This window comes from Podarcis muralis, chromosome Z, assembly GCF_964188315.1.
Source record: "Podarcis muralis chromosome Z, rPodMur119.hap1.1, whole genome shotgun sequence".
Taxonomy (NCBI): domain Eukaryota; kingdom Metazoa; phylum Chordata; class Lepidosauria; order Squamata; family Lacertidae; genus Podarcis; species Podarcis muralis.
In genome coordinates, this window is record NC_135673.1 from 38,844,011 (window position 1) to 38,865,734 (window position 21,724).

A 21,724-nucleotide genomic window follows, 5' to 3' on the forward strand; every position below is an offset into this window, starting at 1 on the left:
TATGGAAGGTGCTTCTCCCTGGAGTTTTGTGGAACAGACAGACTTATTAAAATACATTTAAAATATCTAAAGTGCCAAGACAGACACATGAAGTACAAACTGTACATAGTGACACATCTGTGCAATTCCATTTGCCATAGCAGTGAGATTTAATTGGGGAGAGGCTGTATCCTTGGTGTTAAGTGCTCCTGAATAACATGTTTCCAAACAGTGCATTTAGATATTCTTTCTCTCATTAAGGCATTGAGGACTCTTGTACAATGGGCAAACATTTTCATCTCTGATGAAGTGCAGTTTCAAATCTACAGAAGTGTATGAAAATTAAAGCAATGATTCTCCCATTCATCTCTCAGGATGTTGATGCCTGCTGAAGCTAAACGAATGTTTTAAGATATTCCTTTGCAGAATATATGTCCCACCAAGCCAAATGCATTCAGCCAGACCTGCCCTGTAAAGCCCTCCTTTATTTTGCAGTCTCAGAAAAGCAACAAAAAGAGAGAGGTCCTCAGTGGACTGTCAAGCATCACTATTGAATTGCAGAAGATGGCATGGTTGGGTGGCTGTGCTCACCTCGCTTCTGGTTGGCTGTGTCACTGCTGCTTACCACGATGTAACAGACTGAGGTTGAATCCTGACAAGACAGAAGTACTGTCTTGGAGGGACAGGGGGCGGGCGGTTGTGGGGGATTCCTTGGTCCTGAATGGGGTAACTGTGCCCCTGAAGGACCAGGTGCGCATCTGGTACACCAGCTCCATCTGGTACACAGGCTGAGACCCTACCTGCCTGCAGACTGTCTCGCCAGAGTGGTGCATGCTCTAGTTATCTCCCGCTTGGACAACTGCAATGCGTTCTACATGGGGCTACCTTTGAAGGTGACCCAGAAACTGCAATTAATTCAGAATGCGGCAGCTAGATTGGTGACTGGGAGTGGCTGCCGGGACAACACCTGTCCTGAAAGATCTGCATTGGCTCCCAGTATGTTTCCAAGCACAATTCAAACTGTTGGTGCTGACCTTTAAAGCCCTAAATGGCCTCGGTCCTGTATACCTGAAGGAGCATCTCCACCCCCATCGTTCAGTCCGGACACTGAGATCCAGCACCGAGGGCCTTCTGGCGGTTCCCTCATTGCGAGGTTATAGGGAACCAGACAGAGGGCCTTCTCAGTAGTGGTGCCCGCCCTGTGGAGCACCCTCCCTTCAGACGTGAAGGAAATAAGCAGCTATCTTCTCTTTAAAAGACATCTGAAGGCAGCCCTGTTCAGGGAAGTTTTTAATATTTAACGCTGTACTGTTTTTAACACTTGATTGGGAGCCGCCCAGAGTGGCTGGGGAAACTCAGCCAGATGGGTGGGGTATAAATAATAAATTATTATTATTATTATTATTATTATTATTATTATTATTATGTAGAGAGGGAAGGGGTGAGATGGCGGTGAGGTTGGCAGCTTGCAAATGTGCTGGCAGAGCCAATCTGGAGCTCCCGCTAGTATGCTTGCACTGCACCAACCTCAGGCCTTCCTCCCTTTCAGCAGGGTTACACCAACTGGAGGTCAAGCAATCACTGCCGCCCCACATGTTGTCCACTACTGCTGTTTAAGTATGCTGGTTTGAAAGCAGCAGCAATTCGCATACATTTTGACAATGGAAACTGGTGTGCTTTGGGACTGGTAGGGCAAAAGGCAGGAAGGCTACAGCCAGTATTACGCAGAACCAGTTACTGCTGCTTCTGTTCCCATCCTCCTCCCTGCTGAGCTCTGCAAAGACAACACTGAGATTGAAGAGAATGAGGATGGCAGTCACTGCCAGCTCCTGGGCAGGTTTTAAGTAAGGAAGTCAGCAGGTGGAAGCTGGCTGAGGGCAGGCTGAGGATGGTGGTGCCTCATTCATCCCTATGGATCAGGCTTCACTTCATTCTGGAGAGATTATCTGAGCGTGTATCTCCACTCCTTGCTGAAAATGTGTAGGCTGATGTTAGATGGCACGAGCCGGCTTTGTGGATTTATAGAACAGATATTTCTTTATGCTGCAATTCATACTGACAATAGGCCCAATCCATGCAGATGTTGGCCAAGAGTAGCATATTCATGTCCATTTCCTGAAGCCTGTTTTTCAGAGATGCAAGTTAAGTGCAGACATTCATCAGTATTCAGTCTCTTAAATAACACTCCTCTGACAGTCAGCTGAGTTGTAATCCCAATCTAAAAGCACACTTTTTTCCCCCTATCAGGAGTTGGGAGCAATTTGCAGTTGCCTCTTTCATAACCTATGAAAATTAGCTGAAGTGTTAAATCTCATTGATGAGTTAGGAACTGTAGCATCACAGCATCATATCACAGCATTCTCTTCCACTTTCCATTAATATATTATTTTGTTTCTGTAATTAGTTTCCTTCTGAGCAATTGAAAACACTTCTTATTTAGTTGCTTTCAAGTGTGCACATTTAGCCTTTGATCCCTGCTGTTCCCTTGATGGAATTTAATGCAGTTTTTCTGCCTTTTTCAGTGGAATTTACCTCCCGCCCCCTACATGAGATGGTGCATTCTGCTCAATTAAAATACATAATAAGGAAAACAGCAATGTGTGTGTACAATTTGATGAAGTCAGAAGTTATTTTGCAGATCTTTGCATTCACCTCTGTGAAAATATTACTATCTGTGTCCAGTGGCAGCATCTGGCTTGACAGGTGCTTCTTTAGATATTATATCTTTTATAAATGTAGCCCACACATATTAAATTCTACACTAACAATATCATAGGTGCTAATGCAACAATGCACAAGTTGTCTGATTAGGAAATTAACCCTGCTGCCAGGCATCTTCATGCTACTGGACATGATCCAGGCAAATACTTAGAACTTAGTTGTCTTAATTGGAGAATGAAATCAAAGGGACTGAGAAGTGCTTAACTATGGGTTGTACTCAGTGATTGCACAGCACATCAAATGAGTTTTTCAATGGTGGTGGAGATATCAATACTGGCAGAGAAATCCAAATTTATTTTGCTCTGGGCTGGGTCTTTGGGCAGCGGTGTTGTCCATCTAGCAGCAACGCTGACCTCTGACATCCTCCTGTCACCTGTGGAGTGATGCCAGCATTGTTCAAAAGGTGCAGAGATTCCCCTTCTGCCCGCAGATGTGCTGGCAGAGATTCACCAGGCAGCAGGCAGTAGAAAGCCTGAAAAGAGGATGTTCCAAGGGTAAGTTGGGGTTGAGCTAGTCTGGGATCCATTGGATCCCAAGCCAGTGCTGCTGCCATCATGTCTTGGCTTTGGACCTATGGCTGTGCCAGCTCCAGGTCAGAGCATCAATAAGTCTGTCCTTCACCTTCCACTCTGGCTGCCACTCTCTGTAAAAGACCCTCTGGGCTACGTGGGCGGTTGTGACTGCTTCCTAAATTCATGAGATTTCTTGGAAAAAAATTATCATCAGCTGTCCCATTCTTTTAAATACACTTTCTGAAGGGGGAAAAAAACAATTTTCTCCAGTGAGTTCCACAATCTGTCTCTAACTTTCCCCTCTTGAATGGTTTGCTTAGAGATGGTCTGGAGATACTTGATAAAGTTCTTCAAAGCTGAAGCAGCTTTGGATTTGTATGCTGTCTTGGGAAGCCACATGAAAGCTGCTCTGAGATCCAGGGAGTAAGGTCTAAGTAAAGTAAAGTGAAAACACTTATGGGATTTAGTTTACTTACACTGTGATAAACATCCTAATCAATCTCTTGAAGCCTTCCCCATGAGTTTCTGAGTCTTGGGTTGTCCAAGGACTTCTTCACACTTGACATCTTCTCCTACACAGAAGCTCAATCCATTCTGGGATAGATGAGCAGTGGTCCAAGATCTTCATGAAATACATGGGAGATTCTTGCAACAAAACCAGACCAATCTCATGATAGAAATGCAAATAGGTTGAGCGCATGAGCTTCACTCAACTTGTCTTCAGGGATCAGTGAATTAAAATGGTGGTTGTTTGCCTATTAAGCTAGGTGTTCCCTTTTCTCCTTGTAGCCCTATCAATATTCAGCTCTGTGTTCCAGGATGTGTATGAAGCCAGTTGGGAATATGGCTTAGATTGAGCCCAAGTACTTCCAGACACAACAGTTGGACACCCTTGGTTTCCTCTTCGGTATGCAGTTCCTTAAATTTTCAGCAGCAAGTTTTCCAGGAGGGGGAGTGAACCAGAAGGCACCATAATGTTGGTTCCAGGTTGCAAAATGCTCTCAATGGGTCCTTCTTCTTGCAATTGTCACTTGGTATTTTGTCCAATCTCTACCACTGATGAGAGATAAAAATTAGAGGAGTAAGGAGTCAATGGAAGCTGCTGCTACTTTGGCTCACTCCAGTCGCTGGCTGATCCTCTTCCTCAAAGCAGGTGAAAATGGCAAGAGCAGCAGCAACAGGGCCCAGGCTGCTCTGGTGATCACCGCTGGCCCTTGGTAGGCCCAATGGTCCTTGACATCTGTCCTGGCACACACAGAAGTTTTCATGTTGATCCTCAGAATTTTGACATGTGAATATCTCGTGAATGCTGCAACTGTACTCCACCCCTTTCCATTTTTAAATTGCATGCAGTTTTGATGAATTAATTTCTGCCAGGGAACTGCAACCAATCCCAGGTCTCTCATGAGTTCACATAAGATCATCCCATTTTGTCCAGCATTCTGCTCTTACAGTGGCAACCAGATGCTTATAGGAAGCCCAAAAGCAGGACTTGAATTCAACAGCACTTACTTTACCTTGCTGATCCACCTGCTTAATGCATTCACCAATCTATTGGATTAATGCACCTATTTCTCAATACACGCTTGTTCCATCAATGCATTACCTTTATTTGTTTATTGACTAACGCTTCACTAATGTTTACAGGTATTTCTTAAAAATGTCACCTATGATAATCTCATAAAGAAGAAGAAAGGAATGTCAAAAATAAGGGGTAACTCCATCTTGCATCCCTTCTTAAAAGTTGGAGGAAAATCACCTGTTCAAGTCTGATCTTTGTGCTTGAACTTCATGCCCGTCACTTGGACTCGATTTGCTAGCGAAATTGTTCTGTGTCTTCCATCACATGTCTTTTATTTCCCGGCCCTTTATTGTCTGCCTCTGTTTGGCTCTTGGAGAGAGATAATTGGGCAAATGATCGACATCAAGTCATTTGTTAAAAAAGAAGTGTGCTTGTTTTATCTGAGCAAATAATTATCTGGGAAAGTGCTCGAATCTTGCTTTTTCTTTTTCTTTTTATAAGACCTAGTACTCAGATATTGTCAGAATACTGTCAAATAGTTCAAGGTCTGTCAAGGTATGTTGGCAAATCACATTAATAACTTGTAAGGACTTCTCTTTCTTTCCCCCATGTCCGCTGGAAATTCTAAGATGTCAAGGTAGGTTTTCACTGGTCTGTTTAGATGCCACTGGGGCTACAGCAGAAATGACAAAGGCACATATGGGAGTGCACACAGGTCTCTCCTATGCACATACACAATTCTGTAGCACTGTCTAAACCACAATCAGTCCACCAAGCATTGTGCCTATGCAACCTGCATCAATAATAGCAGATGATCTATCAGAGTGCCATACACTTCTCTCTGATACAGCATTTATTTTTTCAATACTGGGTTGGAAAAATCAGCTAGTTGCATTGTTTTTGGGAGCACAGGAAGTGGCCTTATACTGATTCAAACCATTGTCTGCACCAGTGGCGTAGCGTGGGGGGTGCAGGGGGGCCCGGCCGCACCGGGCGCAACATCTGGGGTTAGGGCAAATCCATAGGTTAGGGGGCGCAAATCCACGGGTTAGGGGACGCAAATGCACGGGTTAGGGGACGCAAATTAGTTGCCTTGCCCCGGGTGCTGACAACCCACGCTACGCCACTGGTCTGCACTGCATTGTCTACCCTGATTGGCAGTAGCTTTCTAGGGTTTCACATAGAGGTATCTCTCAGCCTTATCTGCAGGTGTTGAGGACTGACCGTGGGAGCTTCTACAGTGGTACCTCGGGTTACAGATGCTTCAGGTTACAGAAGCTTCAGGTTACAGACTCCGCTAACCCAGAAATAGTACCTCAGGTTAAGAACTTTGCTTCAGGATGAGAACAGAAAGTGTTGCTTCAGGTTAAGAACAGTTTCAGGTTAAGAACGGACCTCCAGAACGAATTAAGTTCTTAACTGGAGGTACCACTTTACATGCAAAACAGATACTCTAGTGGTGAGCTGTGATCTTTCCCTAGCAGCTGCAGAGGCCAACCACTGCAGGCAACTGAAGCACAGTTTGGTCTCACTGTAGCTAACTACCACTTGGTGAAATTGTTGCCTGCATTCAGTCCCCAAACAAACTAAGCAAAAATCCTTCCTCTGAAAAATAATCTCATAAAGGAAAATAAAATGTGCTTCATCTCACTGTATCATTAAACAATAAGATACATGGCATGCCATCCCAGGCATGTCTACTCAGAAATGCACCCCACTGAGTTTAATGGGACTTATTAATATAAGTTTGCTAAGGACTGAAGCTTCTAAGCACATCCTTATTTCAAATTAAAAAGTAATGCAAATCAAACACCTTTTGTAGCAGGGATAATTATCCTAACATGAATGCCAAACCACGTTGAACAGAACGGAACAAAGCTGAAAATCAGAACCCTGGTATCTAGAGAAGTGAAGTATGGCATTTGGCATGCAATGCTACTTACCGTATTTCTTCACTATTCTAAGAGAATGTTTACATGTTAACTTTTCATCCACAGGAATAAGGTAATCTGTGATTCAAGAGTTCACAGATATCACTGACTTCTCTAGGGCCTTTGGTTAAGACTGTGAATCAAGAGAGAATGCAATCTTCTACTAAAGCCTTGATAGCCATGTACAATGAGCATTGGTCCTCACCTGTGAATACTGACAATCCCAGATGAATTTTGGGAATGTCCAATAATAGATATATCCCCACCCCTCAAAACACACACACTCTGGGGGCATTCACTACAATAATGATTTAGCTGAGCTTCAACATTCACTTTGCATCTCTTGAGTTTTAGGATATTTACACAATTTGCTTGAGATTGTCAATATACAAACTGTATATTGGAATTCATTCTTGAGGAAGCATCAGTTCAATATACATAGGGACACAGGAAGAGCCAGCTGGAGCGGGCCAATGGGTAAATGGATTAAAAAAAAAACATAGGTGGGGGAAATGACCCTACTGTGAATGTCTACTATAGACTTCCAAGCCAGACTGAAGACTTGGATGATGCCTTCCTAGGGCAGGTTACCAAGCATTCCAAAGGGAGAGACCTAATAGCCATGGAGGACTTCAACTACCCTATATCTGCAGGAATTCGAACTCACTCTGTCAATAATGTAAGCTCCAGAAAATTCCTGAATTGCCTCGCTGGCAATTTCCCAAAAGGTGGAAGAAGCAACAAGGGAATCATCGGTTGGTGCATTGCCAAAATAAACTTGAAACAAGTCTTGAAGCACCTCCCTGAGGCACCCTTAAAACATCTGCTTAGCAACAAGAATTCTCCCCAGCAACAGGTGTCTTAGGGCATTCTGGAGAAATGTAGTTAAGTGTGAGGCAGTCAGTGTTGGTCAGTGTGGCCGCCAGAATATGTGAAAGTCTGTGAGCCTTTCTCTCTGGCTGAATGGCTGAAGGGAGCAGAGTATATAGTTCTGTTTCTTATTTTATATTTAGACCGGTAGTATTATGCAACTTGTAATGTAAATAATAAAGACCTTAGAGAAGAACTGGATGGGTGATGTGGTTATTCCTGTCACAGACATTCACCAAGAGAGGGCTGGAATGCTGCTGCTGTGAAAATGCAGGAAGACTTTCTGAGGAGCTTTGCTGAGACAGAGAAAAGGAACCCCTAAGTGTTGGTGCTCATGCACTAACATCATCTATCTTGGGCCTGGTCCTCACCAAAAGGGAAGAACTGATTGACGAAGGGAACCTTGGGAGGAAGTATTCATGTCCTTTTGGGTTTCATGATACAGAGACAAGGGAAAGGCGGGAAGCTGAGTGTAGTTGGACATGCATTCTGGACTTTAAGAAGGCCGATTTCAATAAGCCGAAGGAACTACTGGGTTGAGATCCCATGGTCAGAAATACTCAAAAGAAGTGAGTCCAAGATAGATGATAGTTTCTTAAAGGTGGAAAATTGAAGGCACAAATGCAGACAATTGCAACAGGAGAGAGAAGTGGGAAGCATTTAAAGAGACTGGTGTGGCTGCATAAGGAGCTTACAAATGAGCTAAGATCTAAGAATGACATGTATAAGAAAGGGAAGAAAAGGGAAAGATTATCACTGGTCAACAACAAATTTGTTGTCTGCGTTTTTTCAGATGATTTAGGACGAATCTGATGTGCTGAATCCAAAAATCACATTGGTTTTGCTCAATCAGGTCAAGTTTTTGAGCTATGGCCACATGTCGGTTTTTTACGTTTTTGTTCACATGTACACTTGTGTGGAGCATCTTAGAAGCAGTTGGTGGGGGTAAAATGCCATGTCGAATAATTGTTTTGATTGGAAATGATTATTTTAATGACAAGAAGTATTCAGGTCCGATAATTTTGGGTGTTTATGTCGAAAAGGGATCAGTTTGAAGTCATAAAACCTCAAAATCTTCCATAAATTGGTGCGGCTGGGATCAACAGAAAGAACCGGAGCAGTCTCAAGTATCCTGATCTTCAATCAGCACGTCGTCCTGTAGCTCATTGTGATGAAATTCCAGTACCTATCTTCGGAGAACTTCCTGACATTAGTGACAAAGATGCCTCCAGTGTTGAAGGACATGAAGAAGAAGAAGTGGTTCTTGAAGATGATGCTCCACATCCATTTTCCCAAAAGGAGTTGAATGATCTAGTTCGCGACCTCAGCTTGTCAAAGGACTCTGCCGAACTGTTGGCATCCAGATTGAAGGAAAAAAACCTCCTCTTTGACAGTGCTCGCACCAGCTTCTTCCACAACAGGCATCAAGAGTACCTCCGTTTTTTCTCGGAAGAGAAGGACTTGGTGTACTGTGCAGATATTGTGCAGCTTCTGCTCAAGCTTGGAGTGCCACAGTACGAACCCAAAGATTGGAGACTGTTCATTGACAGCAGCAAGCTATCATTGAAATGTGTTCTACTACACAACGGCAACCAGTTTGCCTCTATACCCCTGGCTCACTCGAGTACACTGAAGGAGAACTATGAAGCGGTGAAAGTATGTGCTGGAGAAAATTGGTTATGATCAGCATAAGTGGTTTATTTGTGTTGACCTGAAGATGGTGAACTTTTTGTTGCGACAACAGTCTGGCTTCACCAAGTACCCATGTTTTCTGTGCATGTGGGATAGTAGGGACCGTGCTGAGCATTACATGAAGGACTGGCCTGTGCGGGAGGAATTGGTGCCTTGCAAAAAAAGGAACATCATCAACGACCCTCTGGTGGACAGAGACAGAATACTCTTCCTACCACTGCACATCAAGCTCGGCTTAATCAAGCAGTTCACCAAGGCTCTGGACAAGGATGGTGACTGCTTCACTTACTTGTGCCAGGCTTTTCCAGGATTGACCATGGAGAAGTTGAAAGCTGGCATCTTTGATGGTCCTCAGATCCGTCAGCCCATCAGAGATCCAGAGTCCGGAAACTCAATGAACGAAGTGGAACTGGAAGCATGGAAGGCATTTGTTCTGGTAGTGAAGAACTTTCTTGGCAACAATAAGGCCAGAAACTACGCAGAACTTGTCAACAACATGCTGACTGCTTTCAGAAACCTGGGCTGCAACATGAGCATCAAGATGCACTACCTATTTTCACATATGGACCGGTTTCCTGAGAACCTGGGTTCAATGAGTGACGAGCAGGGGGAGAGATTCCATCAGGACATGAAAGAGATGGAGACCAGGTATCAGGGTCGCTGGGATGCAGTCATGATGGCTGACTACTGTTGGACTCTGAAGAGAGACCTCCCTGCCGCTGAGCATTCCAGGAGTTCCAAGAAATGGAAGTTCAAGCCCTGAAGTTTGAAAAATGGTGAAGCAACATGCAATTTATGTGTACTTACCTTTATCAATGCCCACCATTCAGTTTACAGTAAACCTGACCTGATGGAGAGAAACGGATGCCATGTCCTGATTCAGCAGTGCAAAAATACCCTAAACCAGTTGTAAAAATTAGACAACATTCAAAAAGTAAAAAATTGTTACCCAGTGTTATACACAAATGAAGGAAGAGTATACATGAAGAGCCAACAGTTGCAGGGAGAAGGTCATATGAGCAAAAGCACAGAATCAGCTCACACCTGCAAGAAGGGTAAAAATAATTTTAAAAGGGTTCTTTTGTGATGTTTGAAGCAAGAGGAAGAATAAGCAAGTAGTGGGTCGTCTGCATGTAGAAGATAGAGAAATATTGTTGGGTGACAGAAAGAAGGTGGAACTGCTCAACACCCATTCTGCCTCTGACCCAAAAGGAAAGCTGTGTCCAACTTAGTGATAACAGAATAAACAAAGGAAGGAGGGAACAGAAACCCAAGATAGGAAAAGAGGTGGTAAGAGAACACCTAGTTACTTTAAATGAATTCAGATCTACAGGGCCTGATGAGCAGCACCTAAGGTTACTAAGGGAGCCTGCAGCTTTAATCTCAGGGCCTTTGTCTATAATATTTGAGAATTCCTGGAGAACAGGTTGGGTCCCTGCAGACTGGAGGTCAAATGTTGCCTGATAGGTCTTATTCTTCATGAATTTATCTAATCCTCTTTTTAAGCCTTCCATGTTGCCCGAGACTATAAATATCTACTACCTGATCTTTTTACTAGAGACAGCAAGAACTGAACCTAGGACCTCCTGCTCTACAAATATCTGGTCCATGTGCTTTATGGTCCACCAATCCTCATTTTGCCCAGAAAGTCATTTTGGACAAATGTCCTCCTGTCCTACACCTGATAACATAGCAGGTGTGGTCAGCAGTAGACATCATGGGGCCAAAATGGGGTTTGCAAGCTCCCAAATGTAGCTAACCATTGGGGTTTGCACCCACACAGCTTAATTCCAAGCCACGTGGGTGAAAATGGTCAACTGATGTCATTGGGATTGTCAGGTGACTGAGAGTTGGGCAGCCCTGCCAAACTTAGCCAGCAGGGGGTGGGGAAGAGAAGGACTGGTCTAGTGACCAAATCCAGTTCCCCATCATTGCATTAAATTATTCACCTCCAAAGGAAGGACAGGAGTCTGGCTTGGCCTAAGGCCCAGCAACCTTTTCACACTGACTTGAGCCAACTGCATGCAGGCTGCCGACATGTGCACATTCTGCTGTTTCACAGAGGTGTTCAGTAGAATCTCTGAGATCCTTCCACATTAGATTCCCTGAGCATCAAATTTAACCAGACTGTCACTTTATTATTATCAATACATCACAAGCATGAGAAGCACAGAGTGGGAGGAAATGTGTGGGTTAATAAATACTTATTTAAGTTCATAATAAGAACTTGGTATGAAAGATTAGTGTAGGTAGGTGCAAAATTACGAAGTGCCAAACCAGAGATGTAAAGGCGGAGGAAGCCTTGGAGCAGAGAAGGTAGGGGGCCTCCCATGAGGAAAAGTCAGAAAAACAGACCTGTCATTAAGCATGCATTTGCCCCTATTTTAAGCCCATTATGTGGAAACAGGTCCTGCTGATTTAACAGAATATCATGGTAGTTATCCAGCAAGGGCTCTGACATGAATGCAGGAAGGTGTTTGTGTACGCTGGGATGTTTCATGTATTTATGCAATTCAAAAGTTCTTTGTTATCATGAGATCATTTGTTTCTATGCTTTAGAGGAGGGGATTTAAATATGGGTAATGGTGTCTACGTGACAGCAGGAAGAGGACCGAACTGGAAAAGCCAAGGCCATAAAATACCAGGGATTTGCATGGACCTCTTCTGTATAGGACCAATAGGGTTGCCTGTAACTTTTCAGTTAAAATGAAATAACCTAAGTGAGTCATGCATGCCCATTATTTTCAGTGGACCTACTCGGGATAGGAGCAACACTGGGAAACTACCCAATATGTCTAGGTTTGGGAATGAGAACGTGGAATGCTGTTTTTTAGCTCCTGTGCTCCTTACTTAAAACTTTTTGATTGCTTCTCTCTTTTCTGTGGTGTTATCATTTCCCACATTTGTTGCAGAGTGCCTCAAGTTGGTTTTTTGTTTTGTTTGTTTGTTTTTTGAACAGGACAGCAGGATAGAAATATTTGCAATAAATAAATAGATCACATTAAGCACAGGAAGCTGTCTTACACAGAGTCATTCCACTGGCCCAAAAAGCTCATGTTTTGGCAGCAGCTTTCCAAGGCTGCAGGCAGGAATTGTTTCCATCCCTGTCAGGAGATGCCAGGAGTTAAACCAAGCACCTTTTGTATGCAAGGTGGACAGGATACTTTTTCATAAGGTATGCAGTGCTGATCTTCTTATTTTTTGAATCATCATCCTCAGGCGGTGGAAAATCTTGGGCCAGATTCCTAGAAACTGTCCTTGTTTCTCAATTTGATCCTTTTACATGGTTTTGTATGTTTTGTGGTATTTTATGAATTGTGACTTGCCATTATTTTTATTGATTATAATTTATTAACTCTTTATTGTAATTGTTAACTGTTTAATTACTATTTGCTGACATTTAATTTTACTGTTTACTTTTATATTCTAATGGATTATTGAATATTGCTTTATTTTATATGTTGTTTATTTTAAAGTTATGTTTTTATTATGACTTTTTTGTATTGGATCAGATTGTTATTAGGTATATGATCTTTATTGTCTATTTTGTTGTTTCTTCAGCTTGTAAACCGCCTTGTGTGCAGTAATATAGAAAGGCGCTACGCAAATGAAAGTCAAATAATTTAAAAGAAGAAATTTAAGTTGTTCTGGAATTACCATGAAAATCCTGGGGCAACTGGTTTAAGAATGAATCCGGTAAGTGTGAATTATGAAAGGAACATAGGAAGCTGTTTTATGAAAAGTCAGACTATTGACACACCTAGTTCAGTTTTGTCTACACTGACTATTAGTGGCTCTCCTGGGTTTCAGAAAAAAAATTCCTACCAGCCTGACATGGAGACACTAGGGATTGAACCCAGGACATTCTGCATGCAAAGCATGGATTCTGTCACTGAGCTACAGCCCTCCCCTATATAGCTTAGACACTGAGGATATTAATGGGCAACTCCAGAGGATGGTAGTACCATTCAACATTTGCTGGGCTGCCAAGACCAGCCAAGGACCCACCACTTCAAAAGGACTAGTCACCTGGGAAGGTTGAAAGGAGAGCAAGAGAATTCTTGATCTGCTTGCCCCGTGTCTTGCAAAATCCAGAAGCCAACTCTGGAGCATTTCCTTGAAGAATGTGTAATCTTGGAGATGGGGGAGGGGGATATTGCTTGAACAATTGCGGCTGAACTGTCGTATTTACAGTAGGGAATAAATGCTTTTAAAGTGTTTTACACAAAGACATTACTGTCTGCAATATTAAATGTTTATAAACTGTCACTTTAGAAAAAGAAGCTATTTTGAGCAGAAGCTATGGGCAGTGCCAAAAGATGTCTCCAAAACATTTGCCCAAGAGGGACAAAACAAAGAAAAAAGAAAATAAGAAAATTGGGGGAGGCCTATTTCTGTTTCTTTTTATATCAAAAAGCAACAACATGCCAGCCTTTAAGCAGTTTTAAAGGGCACTGTTAATTCTTTGATGAAAATGTGTATACATCTGGCACCAACAACTGGCTTGACCCATATTATATTCCCAGGTGACTTGGCCTGGATGATGGAGGTTTAGAGCTGATGACTGATGGTTCTTAGGAGCAGCTTTTGTGCTCAAAAACAAACACACAATAATGCAAGCAAGCAAGCAAGCAAGCAAGCAAGCAAGCAAGCAAGCAAGCAAGCAAGCAAGGGAGCAATTTGCTGGTTCAGAACAGGGAAATATAGGTTCTTATTTCCATTTCCATTTTATATAAAGGGTAAACAAGCACCAGCTTAATGCTGAGAGCATTTGGCCAGCACAGATGGTCAAATACAAAGAGCTCCTCCGAAGCACCCAAACACTCGGGCATTTCCAGTGTTTTGTTTGTTTGTTCGCTTCCCCTGCTTAACAGAAGTTCCTGCATAATTAATTCACTTAATTTATTGCCACAAGAAATGGTGATGGTCTCAGAAGCTTAAATGGCTCTAGAAAAGGCCATGGCACATTCAGGGAGGGTAAGGACCTATAAGGAGGAGGGAGGGAAGCTGTGACCCTCCAGATGTTGCTGTACTACCACTCATATCACCCCTGCCCATTGACCCTGCTGGTTGGGTCTGAGGGGAGTTAGAGTCCAGCAACATCTAGAGAGGCACAGATAGGTAAAGGTAAAGGGACCCCTGACCATTAGGTCCAGTCATGACCGACTCTGGGGTTGCAGCGCTCATCTCGCTTTACTGGCCGAGGGAGCCGGCGTACAGCTTCCGGGTCATGTGGCCAGCATGACTAAGCTGCTTCTGGCGATCCAGAGCAGCACACGGAAATGCCGTTTACCTTCCCGCCGGAGTGGTACCTATTTATCTACTTGCACTTTGACGTGCTTTTGAACTGCTAGGTTGGCAGGAGCAGGGACCGAGCAACGGGACTCACCCCATCGCAGGGATTCGAACTACTGACCTTCTGATCAGCAAGTCCTAGGCTCTGTGGTTTAACCCACAGTGCCACACACGTCCCTTAGAGAGGCACAGATAGGGACTGGCAAATCTGTCAACTGCAGTTTCCTCTGTTTCTCATTCTTCCAGTCATAAGCTCAGTTTTCCGCATTTCCTCATCAATTTGCAATTCTTTTTTAAAAGCCCTCATAAAAATTCCTCAGCATTTTAGCACAATATAATATTTGTATGAGGGATGCAGGTGGTGCTGTGGGTTAAACCACAGAGCCTAGGACTTGCCGATCAGAAGGTCGGTGGTTTGAATCCCTGCAATGGGGTGAGCTCCCGTTGCTCAGTCCCTGCTCCTGCTCACCTAGCAGTTCGAAAGCACGTCAAAGTGCAAGTAGATAAATAGGTACCGCTCCGGCGGGAAGGTAAACGGCATTTCCGTGCACTGCTCTGGTTCACCAGAAGTGGCTTAGTCATGCTGGCCACATGACCCGGAAGCTGTACGGTGGCGCCATGGCCAATAAAGCGAGATGAGCGCTGCAACCCCAGAGTCGGTCACGACTGGACCTAATGGTCAGGGGTCCCTTTACCTTTACCTAATGTTTGTATGCAACTTTGCCTAACACATTTTTGCAATGCAATTTCCCCTAATATAATCTATTTTTATATGTCATTTTCACAAAGCGTGCTCTCACTAAAGGAGAGCACGTGTTGCGGATGGGGCCTAGCAAGACACCCCGTGGTTGCCAGGCAGGATAAGATAGAGGGGCCTGGCAAGGATTGGCTGTTTGTGTTGCTGGGGTAAAATTGATGTTGCCAATTTGGGGGTGGGAACAGAGGTTATTTAAACAAGGTTCACAGCAAGCTGCTTTCTCTTTCGATGTGGGAACCGGATCACCCGCCCGCCCTCCCTTTTGGGCTTGTGCTTTGACCTTGCTATACCTGTCATAGGGTCGTCCGCCTTGGTGCGGGGGCCTGGTAGGAATTTTTCCATTTGGCTGATTAGTGTGTGCCATTTGGTTTTTGCCTGCAGCGTAGCAAATCGTCACAACTTGTAAGGTTGGCGGTTAGGCATTGGTTTAAATTGGTTGGTGGAGGGGTATGGATTGGCTGTGCCTGCCCCTCCAATGCTGCTGCTGCCCGGGAATTCGGTTAAAGGAATTCAGGGGCTTACCATTCTTTCATCCAAACCCCTGGAATCGGGTGCGGGCCGCGTAAGCCCCTGGGAGCATGCGGGGAGAAGGTGAGGGTCTGTGCCGCAGCTCCAGTTATCCCTGATCTTGTTCCTCCACACTGGCTCTCGCTGGAATCCGGGAGTCAGTGCTGTTCCCCAAGGCGGGGGGGGGGGGGGACGGGCAGATAGTCATAACCAATGCCTAAGCAACCACTCACAATTTGTATGTTTAATAAAGTTGTGGCCAAAATTATGCCAAAAACCTTAAACAAAAATTTATGAGTGATGTGTGAGTTATTGGGGTAGGGGTGTTTTGGGGGACCTCAGCACGCAAGTTGTTGTTGTCGTTTAGTTGTGTCTGACTCTTCATGACCCACATGGACCAAAGCATGCCAAGTACATGCATTTTCACAAGTACGTGCATTTTAATCCAAAATTTGCCCCACTATTGTATATGAATTTTTGTACATACAGCTAACTCTCAACTCCTGCTTGCTTAACATGTGCAATTTTAATTTTATGTGGTTAAATGCTGCTGGCTGAAATCACACAAATTAGATGCATGGAAGGTGGAGAGCTAAAAAGCTCTTTTTGCACAGGGTCTTCCTGGCATGGAAATAACTTTTAATCTCTGAAACTAGTTTACCAGGCTCTGGGAAGCTCTTGCATGGATTCTGGATGGGAGAGATCTCATAGGAACTTGGACAGCCCTGCAAGATATTGAGAGCCTGGCGCATACTCAGAGTCTGCTAACCAAGTCTGAGAGCTTTAAAACCCTATACATTGCTTGGAGGGAGTAGGTAAGACCTGTCTGGTTTTCTGGCTCTTGGTGAGGCTTTTCATGAGGGGACAGTTTCAAGGGGGTGACTTGTACTTTTGCATATAATTGCCATTCCTGGAATGTGACCCCTGCAAAAGATGTGAGCTGTCTTGTATTACTTGGCTGGACAACCGCACTACAAAACTAGGAGAAGTGCAAATTTCAAAGAAGGGCTGTGTTTTGGTTTGCACCTTGCATTGGAAAATACGAATTAGATGGGTTCACTTTGTACTGTGAACTGAACTGACTGAATCAAATCTCACCCAAATCCCTAACAACAGGTTCCCCAAACCTGACATAGAAAGAACAGATGGCAACCATGGATGGACTTTTCCAAAATAATGCCCTGATTGTGGAACATTTTCCCTAACATTATGGGTGGTGGTGGTGGTGTGTGTGTTTAGGACACAGAGACTAACACTTTCTTTTCTGTCCAGGCATAGTGTCTAGATTTTGTTTTCCTTGCTGTGGATGTTTTTGCTGTGGATACAGTTTTGCTTGCTATATGGACCCTTGTTTTGTATGTTGGTTACGTCACATTCTTAGGTTTGACAGGTAAAGGTAAAGGGACCCCTGACCATTAGGTCCAGTCGTGGCCGACACTGGGGTTGCGGCGCTCAGCTCGCTTTATTGGCCGAGGGAGCCAGTGTACAGCTTCCGGGTCATGTGGCCAGCATGTCTAAGCCGCTTCTGGCGAACTAGAGCATTGCACGGAAACTCCGTTTACCTTCCCACCTATTTATCTACTTGCACTTTGATGTGCTTTCAAACTGCTAGGTTGGCAGGAGCTGGGACCGAGCAACGGGAGCTCACCCCGTCACGGGGATTCGAACCGCCGACCTTCTGATTGGCAAGTCCTAGGCTCTGTGGTTTAACCACAGTGCCACCCACATCCCAGGTTTGATAAGCCAATGCTTATTTTATCTTTGCAAGCAAGGGTGAGGTACAAAGCTTTCACATTGTGTGAGTGCCTTTGAGTCATGCAGAGCTTTGCTGGAAGCCAAATGGAATGTTTTGGTGGCTGAATTTGGATCCTGGACTTTCAGCTGTATCTCCATGTTATAACTGAAGCCTATATTTGGTTTTTTTAAGCATAAGAAAAGACCTGCAGCTTGATCAGTCCAGCACCCTGTTCTCACAGTGACCAAACCAGATGACAAGTAGGGCCAGCATTCTCCTCTGCTTGGCATGAATGAACAGAATCTGACTTATTAGGAAAAAGCAGTCCTGCTAGGTCAAGATCCTGTCCAATGCAGTACCCTGGCTCTGAGAGTGACCAGTTGGATGCATCTAGGGTGCCCACAAGCTGGAAAATAAAGCAATAGCTTGCTCCCACCATTTTTCCTCAGTGACTGGTATTCAGAGGCATAGTGCCTTTGATTACGGAGGCACTATATGGTCATCGTGAATACTATCCACTGAGAGCCAATATAGTGTAGTGGTTAGAGCAACAGACTAGGCCCTAGGAGACCAGAGTTCAAACCCCCACTCAGTCAAACCCCCCCTCTTTTTTTAATGGAACCCCTTATATGGGATTTGTATATAAATTTTCCCTTGGCTCTTTTTGCTGACCCATGTAGGACCAGCATGTATAATTGGCCCCGTGAATATTTGACGTTTTCTCCCCTTATGGCTTTGATCTATAGGCTACCACTAAAACGAGGCAGCATTTTAAGCTGCATTTTAAACTGTATTCTAACTTACATTTTAATCAACTGGTTGTTGTTGTTGTTTTTTTAAAATGTTTTTACTGTATTTCTATTCAGTGTTAGCCGCCCTGAGCCCGGTCTTGGCCGGGGAGGGTGGGGTATAAATAAATAAATTATTATTGTTGTTGTTGTTATTATTATTATTATTATTATTATTATTATTATTATTACTACTACTACTACTACTACTACTACTACTTACCTCACATGTTTGTGAGGTAACTTACCTCAGTCTAACTTACCTCACATGTTTGTTCTGTAAGGATAAAATGAGGGAAGGGGAGAACTGTGTATGCCCCTCCCCCACTCTGTGCTCCTTGGAGGAATGAGAGGATATAAATGTAAAACCAAACAACCAACCAGCCACATCATATTATTCAGAGGCAGTAAGATATCTTTTTACCTAGACTCTCAAAAGAAGGTTGTGATCTGCTTCAAATTCTACTCCTTCTGGACACCTTACCTAATACGACTATGAACAAGAGGGGATTTAAGTATTTCAGAAACATCGGTTACACTATAGTAAAGGTTGGGCTACGGAATAAGCCTTTGAGCTCAAATGTATACTTGGATATTTCCCCAACCCTAGCTTTTATTCCCAGTGGTAATGACTAGAGAAGTGAAGAAAATGGCATAAAACTTCCTTTGTTTTAATCATATACAGCTTTTGCTGCTATCCAATATGATTAAAGTAAATGATTATTGCACTTGCTCTGCTGATAGAAGCATCATTTATGAAGAAATTCAGGGGGGAGCTGTATTAACTGCCTGCACGTTTCCCCATCAATAATCTTCCTGCAAGTGGGTTGGTTAACTACAGAAAGTAATTACAAATTATTGTTGGCTCTTTTTTTTTAAAAGAGTAGATTGCATGGAGGGGGGAGAGGAACAGCAGCCAAGAGAATTTAATGGAATTCTTCAGGGTATTACTTTTCAATTAATGGGATTAATTTAATGAAATATCCCTTTCCTAGCTGGGTTATTAGATTTGACAAAGGGCTGTGAAACTGAAACATGCATTGTATTGCAGGAACAAGCCATGGGTTTATGCACCCTCAAACAATGCACACCCCAATGCCTAACTGCGTAGCATCATCACAATACCTGCTGGTGGGGAAAACTTATATGCACCTTTTAGTCAAATCCATAGCATTCAACACATCTCCAATGAGAAGAGGGATGCCCTACTTTCCTATACAGTCATACCTTGGGATAAATACGCTTCAGATTGAGCGCTTACGGGTTGCACTCTGCGGCGACCTGGAAGTAACGGAGTGCGTTACTTCCGGGTTTCGCCGCGCATGCATGTGCAGATGGTCAAAATGACATCACGTGCATGTGTGGAAGCGGCGAAACGCAACCCGCGCACACGCAGACGCGCTATTGCGTCTTACGTTCTGTTCGGGATGCAAACGGGGCTCTGGAACAGATCCTGGTCTCATCCCGAGGTACCACTGTACAGGGCTGCCTTCAGGTGTCTTCTAAAGGTTGTGTAGTTGCTTATCTCCTTCGGTCACATAATACCATACTGTCCAACATTCTCCAGTGAAAATAAGGATGTCCTAAAGAAAAGTGGGACATTCTGGGATCAAATCAGAAACTGGGACGGCTTCAGTAAATCAGGGACTGCTCCTGGCAAACAGGGACACTTGCAAATCTCGAAGGCAGGGAAGGAAGTAGAAACCCTATTTTAAAAATTCAACATGGATATTGTTTCTTTCTTTCTGACAAATCACAAACTGAGCATCTGGTTATTTAACTATCCTAGTATCCATTAACCTGAGCTATATACAACAATATGTATTAAAAATTAGCAATGAAAAATTATCAGCTTAAAGAGCCAGCAAATTCAGAAACAATATGATTTTTCAAATGTATCTTTCTAAACTTAAATACTCCCCCTCCTCATTTTCTTAGTGTTTAATATATAACTTGAGAAAATTAGTAATTCATTTTCAGCAAAGGTCTTGGCAATCTAACACATTCGAACACATGCACGCACGCACACGCGCGTGCACACACACACACACACACACACACAAAAAAAACTTATTTTCAAACAAGCTTATTTACATATCTGAACTCTGATTTTTTTGGAAATACTCAGTGCCCTGTGCTAGATATGCAACCGAGACACAAGGCTAACATTTGGCAACCCTGGCTGGGATCTGAAGAGCAAATCCTTGAAACATATCTGCCTGCCGCACCTACCAGAGGCCACATACAAACGGGGACAGACTGGCCCAGTAAAAACTGCTGGTGTATAAGCAGAGACTCATATAACCCATCCCACTCAATCCATAACCCATCATATAACCACATCCGACTCAACGAATGCAACAAGAGAGGATTCCTTGGATTGCATCCAGCGAAGTAATACTCAGAGCAGACCCAATGCCATTAACAGACCTCAGTTAACCATGCCCACTAATTTCAGTGGGCCAACTTTGAGTATGACAAGCATTGGATGAAACCCTCAGTCTGGTTTCTCCTCTCTTTCTCTCTGTTAGTTAAATAAGGACCCAGGATTGATTGCAACGGTAGCAGTGCAAAGGAAGGGGGGAAGAAGAAAAAAAAATCCCCCCTCCCTGAGCCTTGCAAGCTACTGGACAAGCAAGTGACTTGAACATAATCGTTTCAATATGGTTTCTCATCTTCCAGGCTCTTTTTTCCCTGATGCATAAAATAACAGCCTTGCCGATTACTCTTGACTAAGGTACCCGATTGTGGTGACATTGAGGCTGACCTTGGAGTCACCTCCCCCGCTGCCGCACTCTCCTTTGTCGTACCACCATTTGTTTTTCAATTTGTCCAAGAGGCCTTGCTCATTCAGTTTTAATACTGCCAGGTTAACAGCATTTCTTGAAACGATAAAACATAACTCGTAAGAATAATGCACAGATGCTCGGTTAAAGTCGTTAAAAAACGTATAAAGAAAGGAGCAGAAGGAGGACAAATTGGCCGGTAATTTTTGTTTCCTCTTTTCTCTCTCTCTCTCTCTCTTTCACTTTTTTTTTCTTTTTGGTTTTTCACAGGGAGGTGGAGCTATATAGAGAACGTGTTTGTTACAGCAAATAACAGGGTTTAAATATTGGAAAGGTGGCATGGAGGATCTAAACATTTGCTTAAAAAACGGAAGTGTGCGGGATGGGGAAATTGTCTTTTGAGAAAAAATAAGGAGGGGGAGGAGGAGGAGGAGGAGGAGGGGATTTTAAAAAAAGAGGCGACGAGAACACCACGTCATGCAATTAACACCCGTCACGTATGGCGGTTTTTAACTTGGGCTTTTACCATTTAAATTGAAAAAAGCCACTGGACTGTAAAATTAAAAACAGCAACAAACAATCGGAAAGGACAACACGGAGAGAACATTTAGAAAAAAAAATGGATGCAT

At 43.5% G+C, this 21,724-nt stretch overlaps 1 protein-coding gene across 10 annotated transcripts in view; it reads right to left on the reverse strand.

Moving 5' to 3' along the window:
- The window catches only part of GRIA3 (glutamate ionotropic receptor AMPA type subunit 3), a 207,609-nt gene that overhangs the window by 20,987 nt on the left and 164,898 nt on the right, over positions 1 to 21,724 (reverse strand). For 3 of the 10 annotated variants that reach the window (XR_003704514.2, XM_028714209.2, XM_028714216.2), the window contains exon 14: positions 21,077 to 21,191. The exons of the other annotated variants lie outside the window; for them this stretch is intronic. Coding sequence is in view for 2 of the 3 variants with exons in the window: in XM_028714209.2 (XP_028570042.1) it covers positions 21,077 to 21,191 (115 nt within the window). In the remaining variant the exon portion in view is untranslated. The remainder of the gene's footprint in view (positions 1 to 21,076; positions 21,192 to 21,724) is intronic. 10 annotated transcript variants of the gene reach the window in all.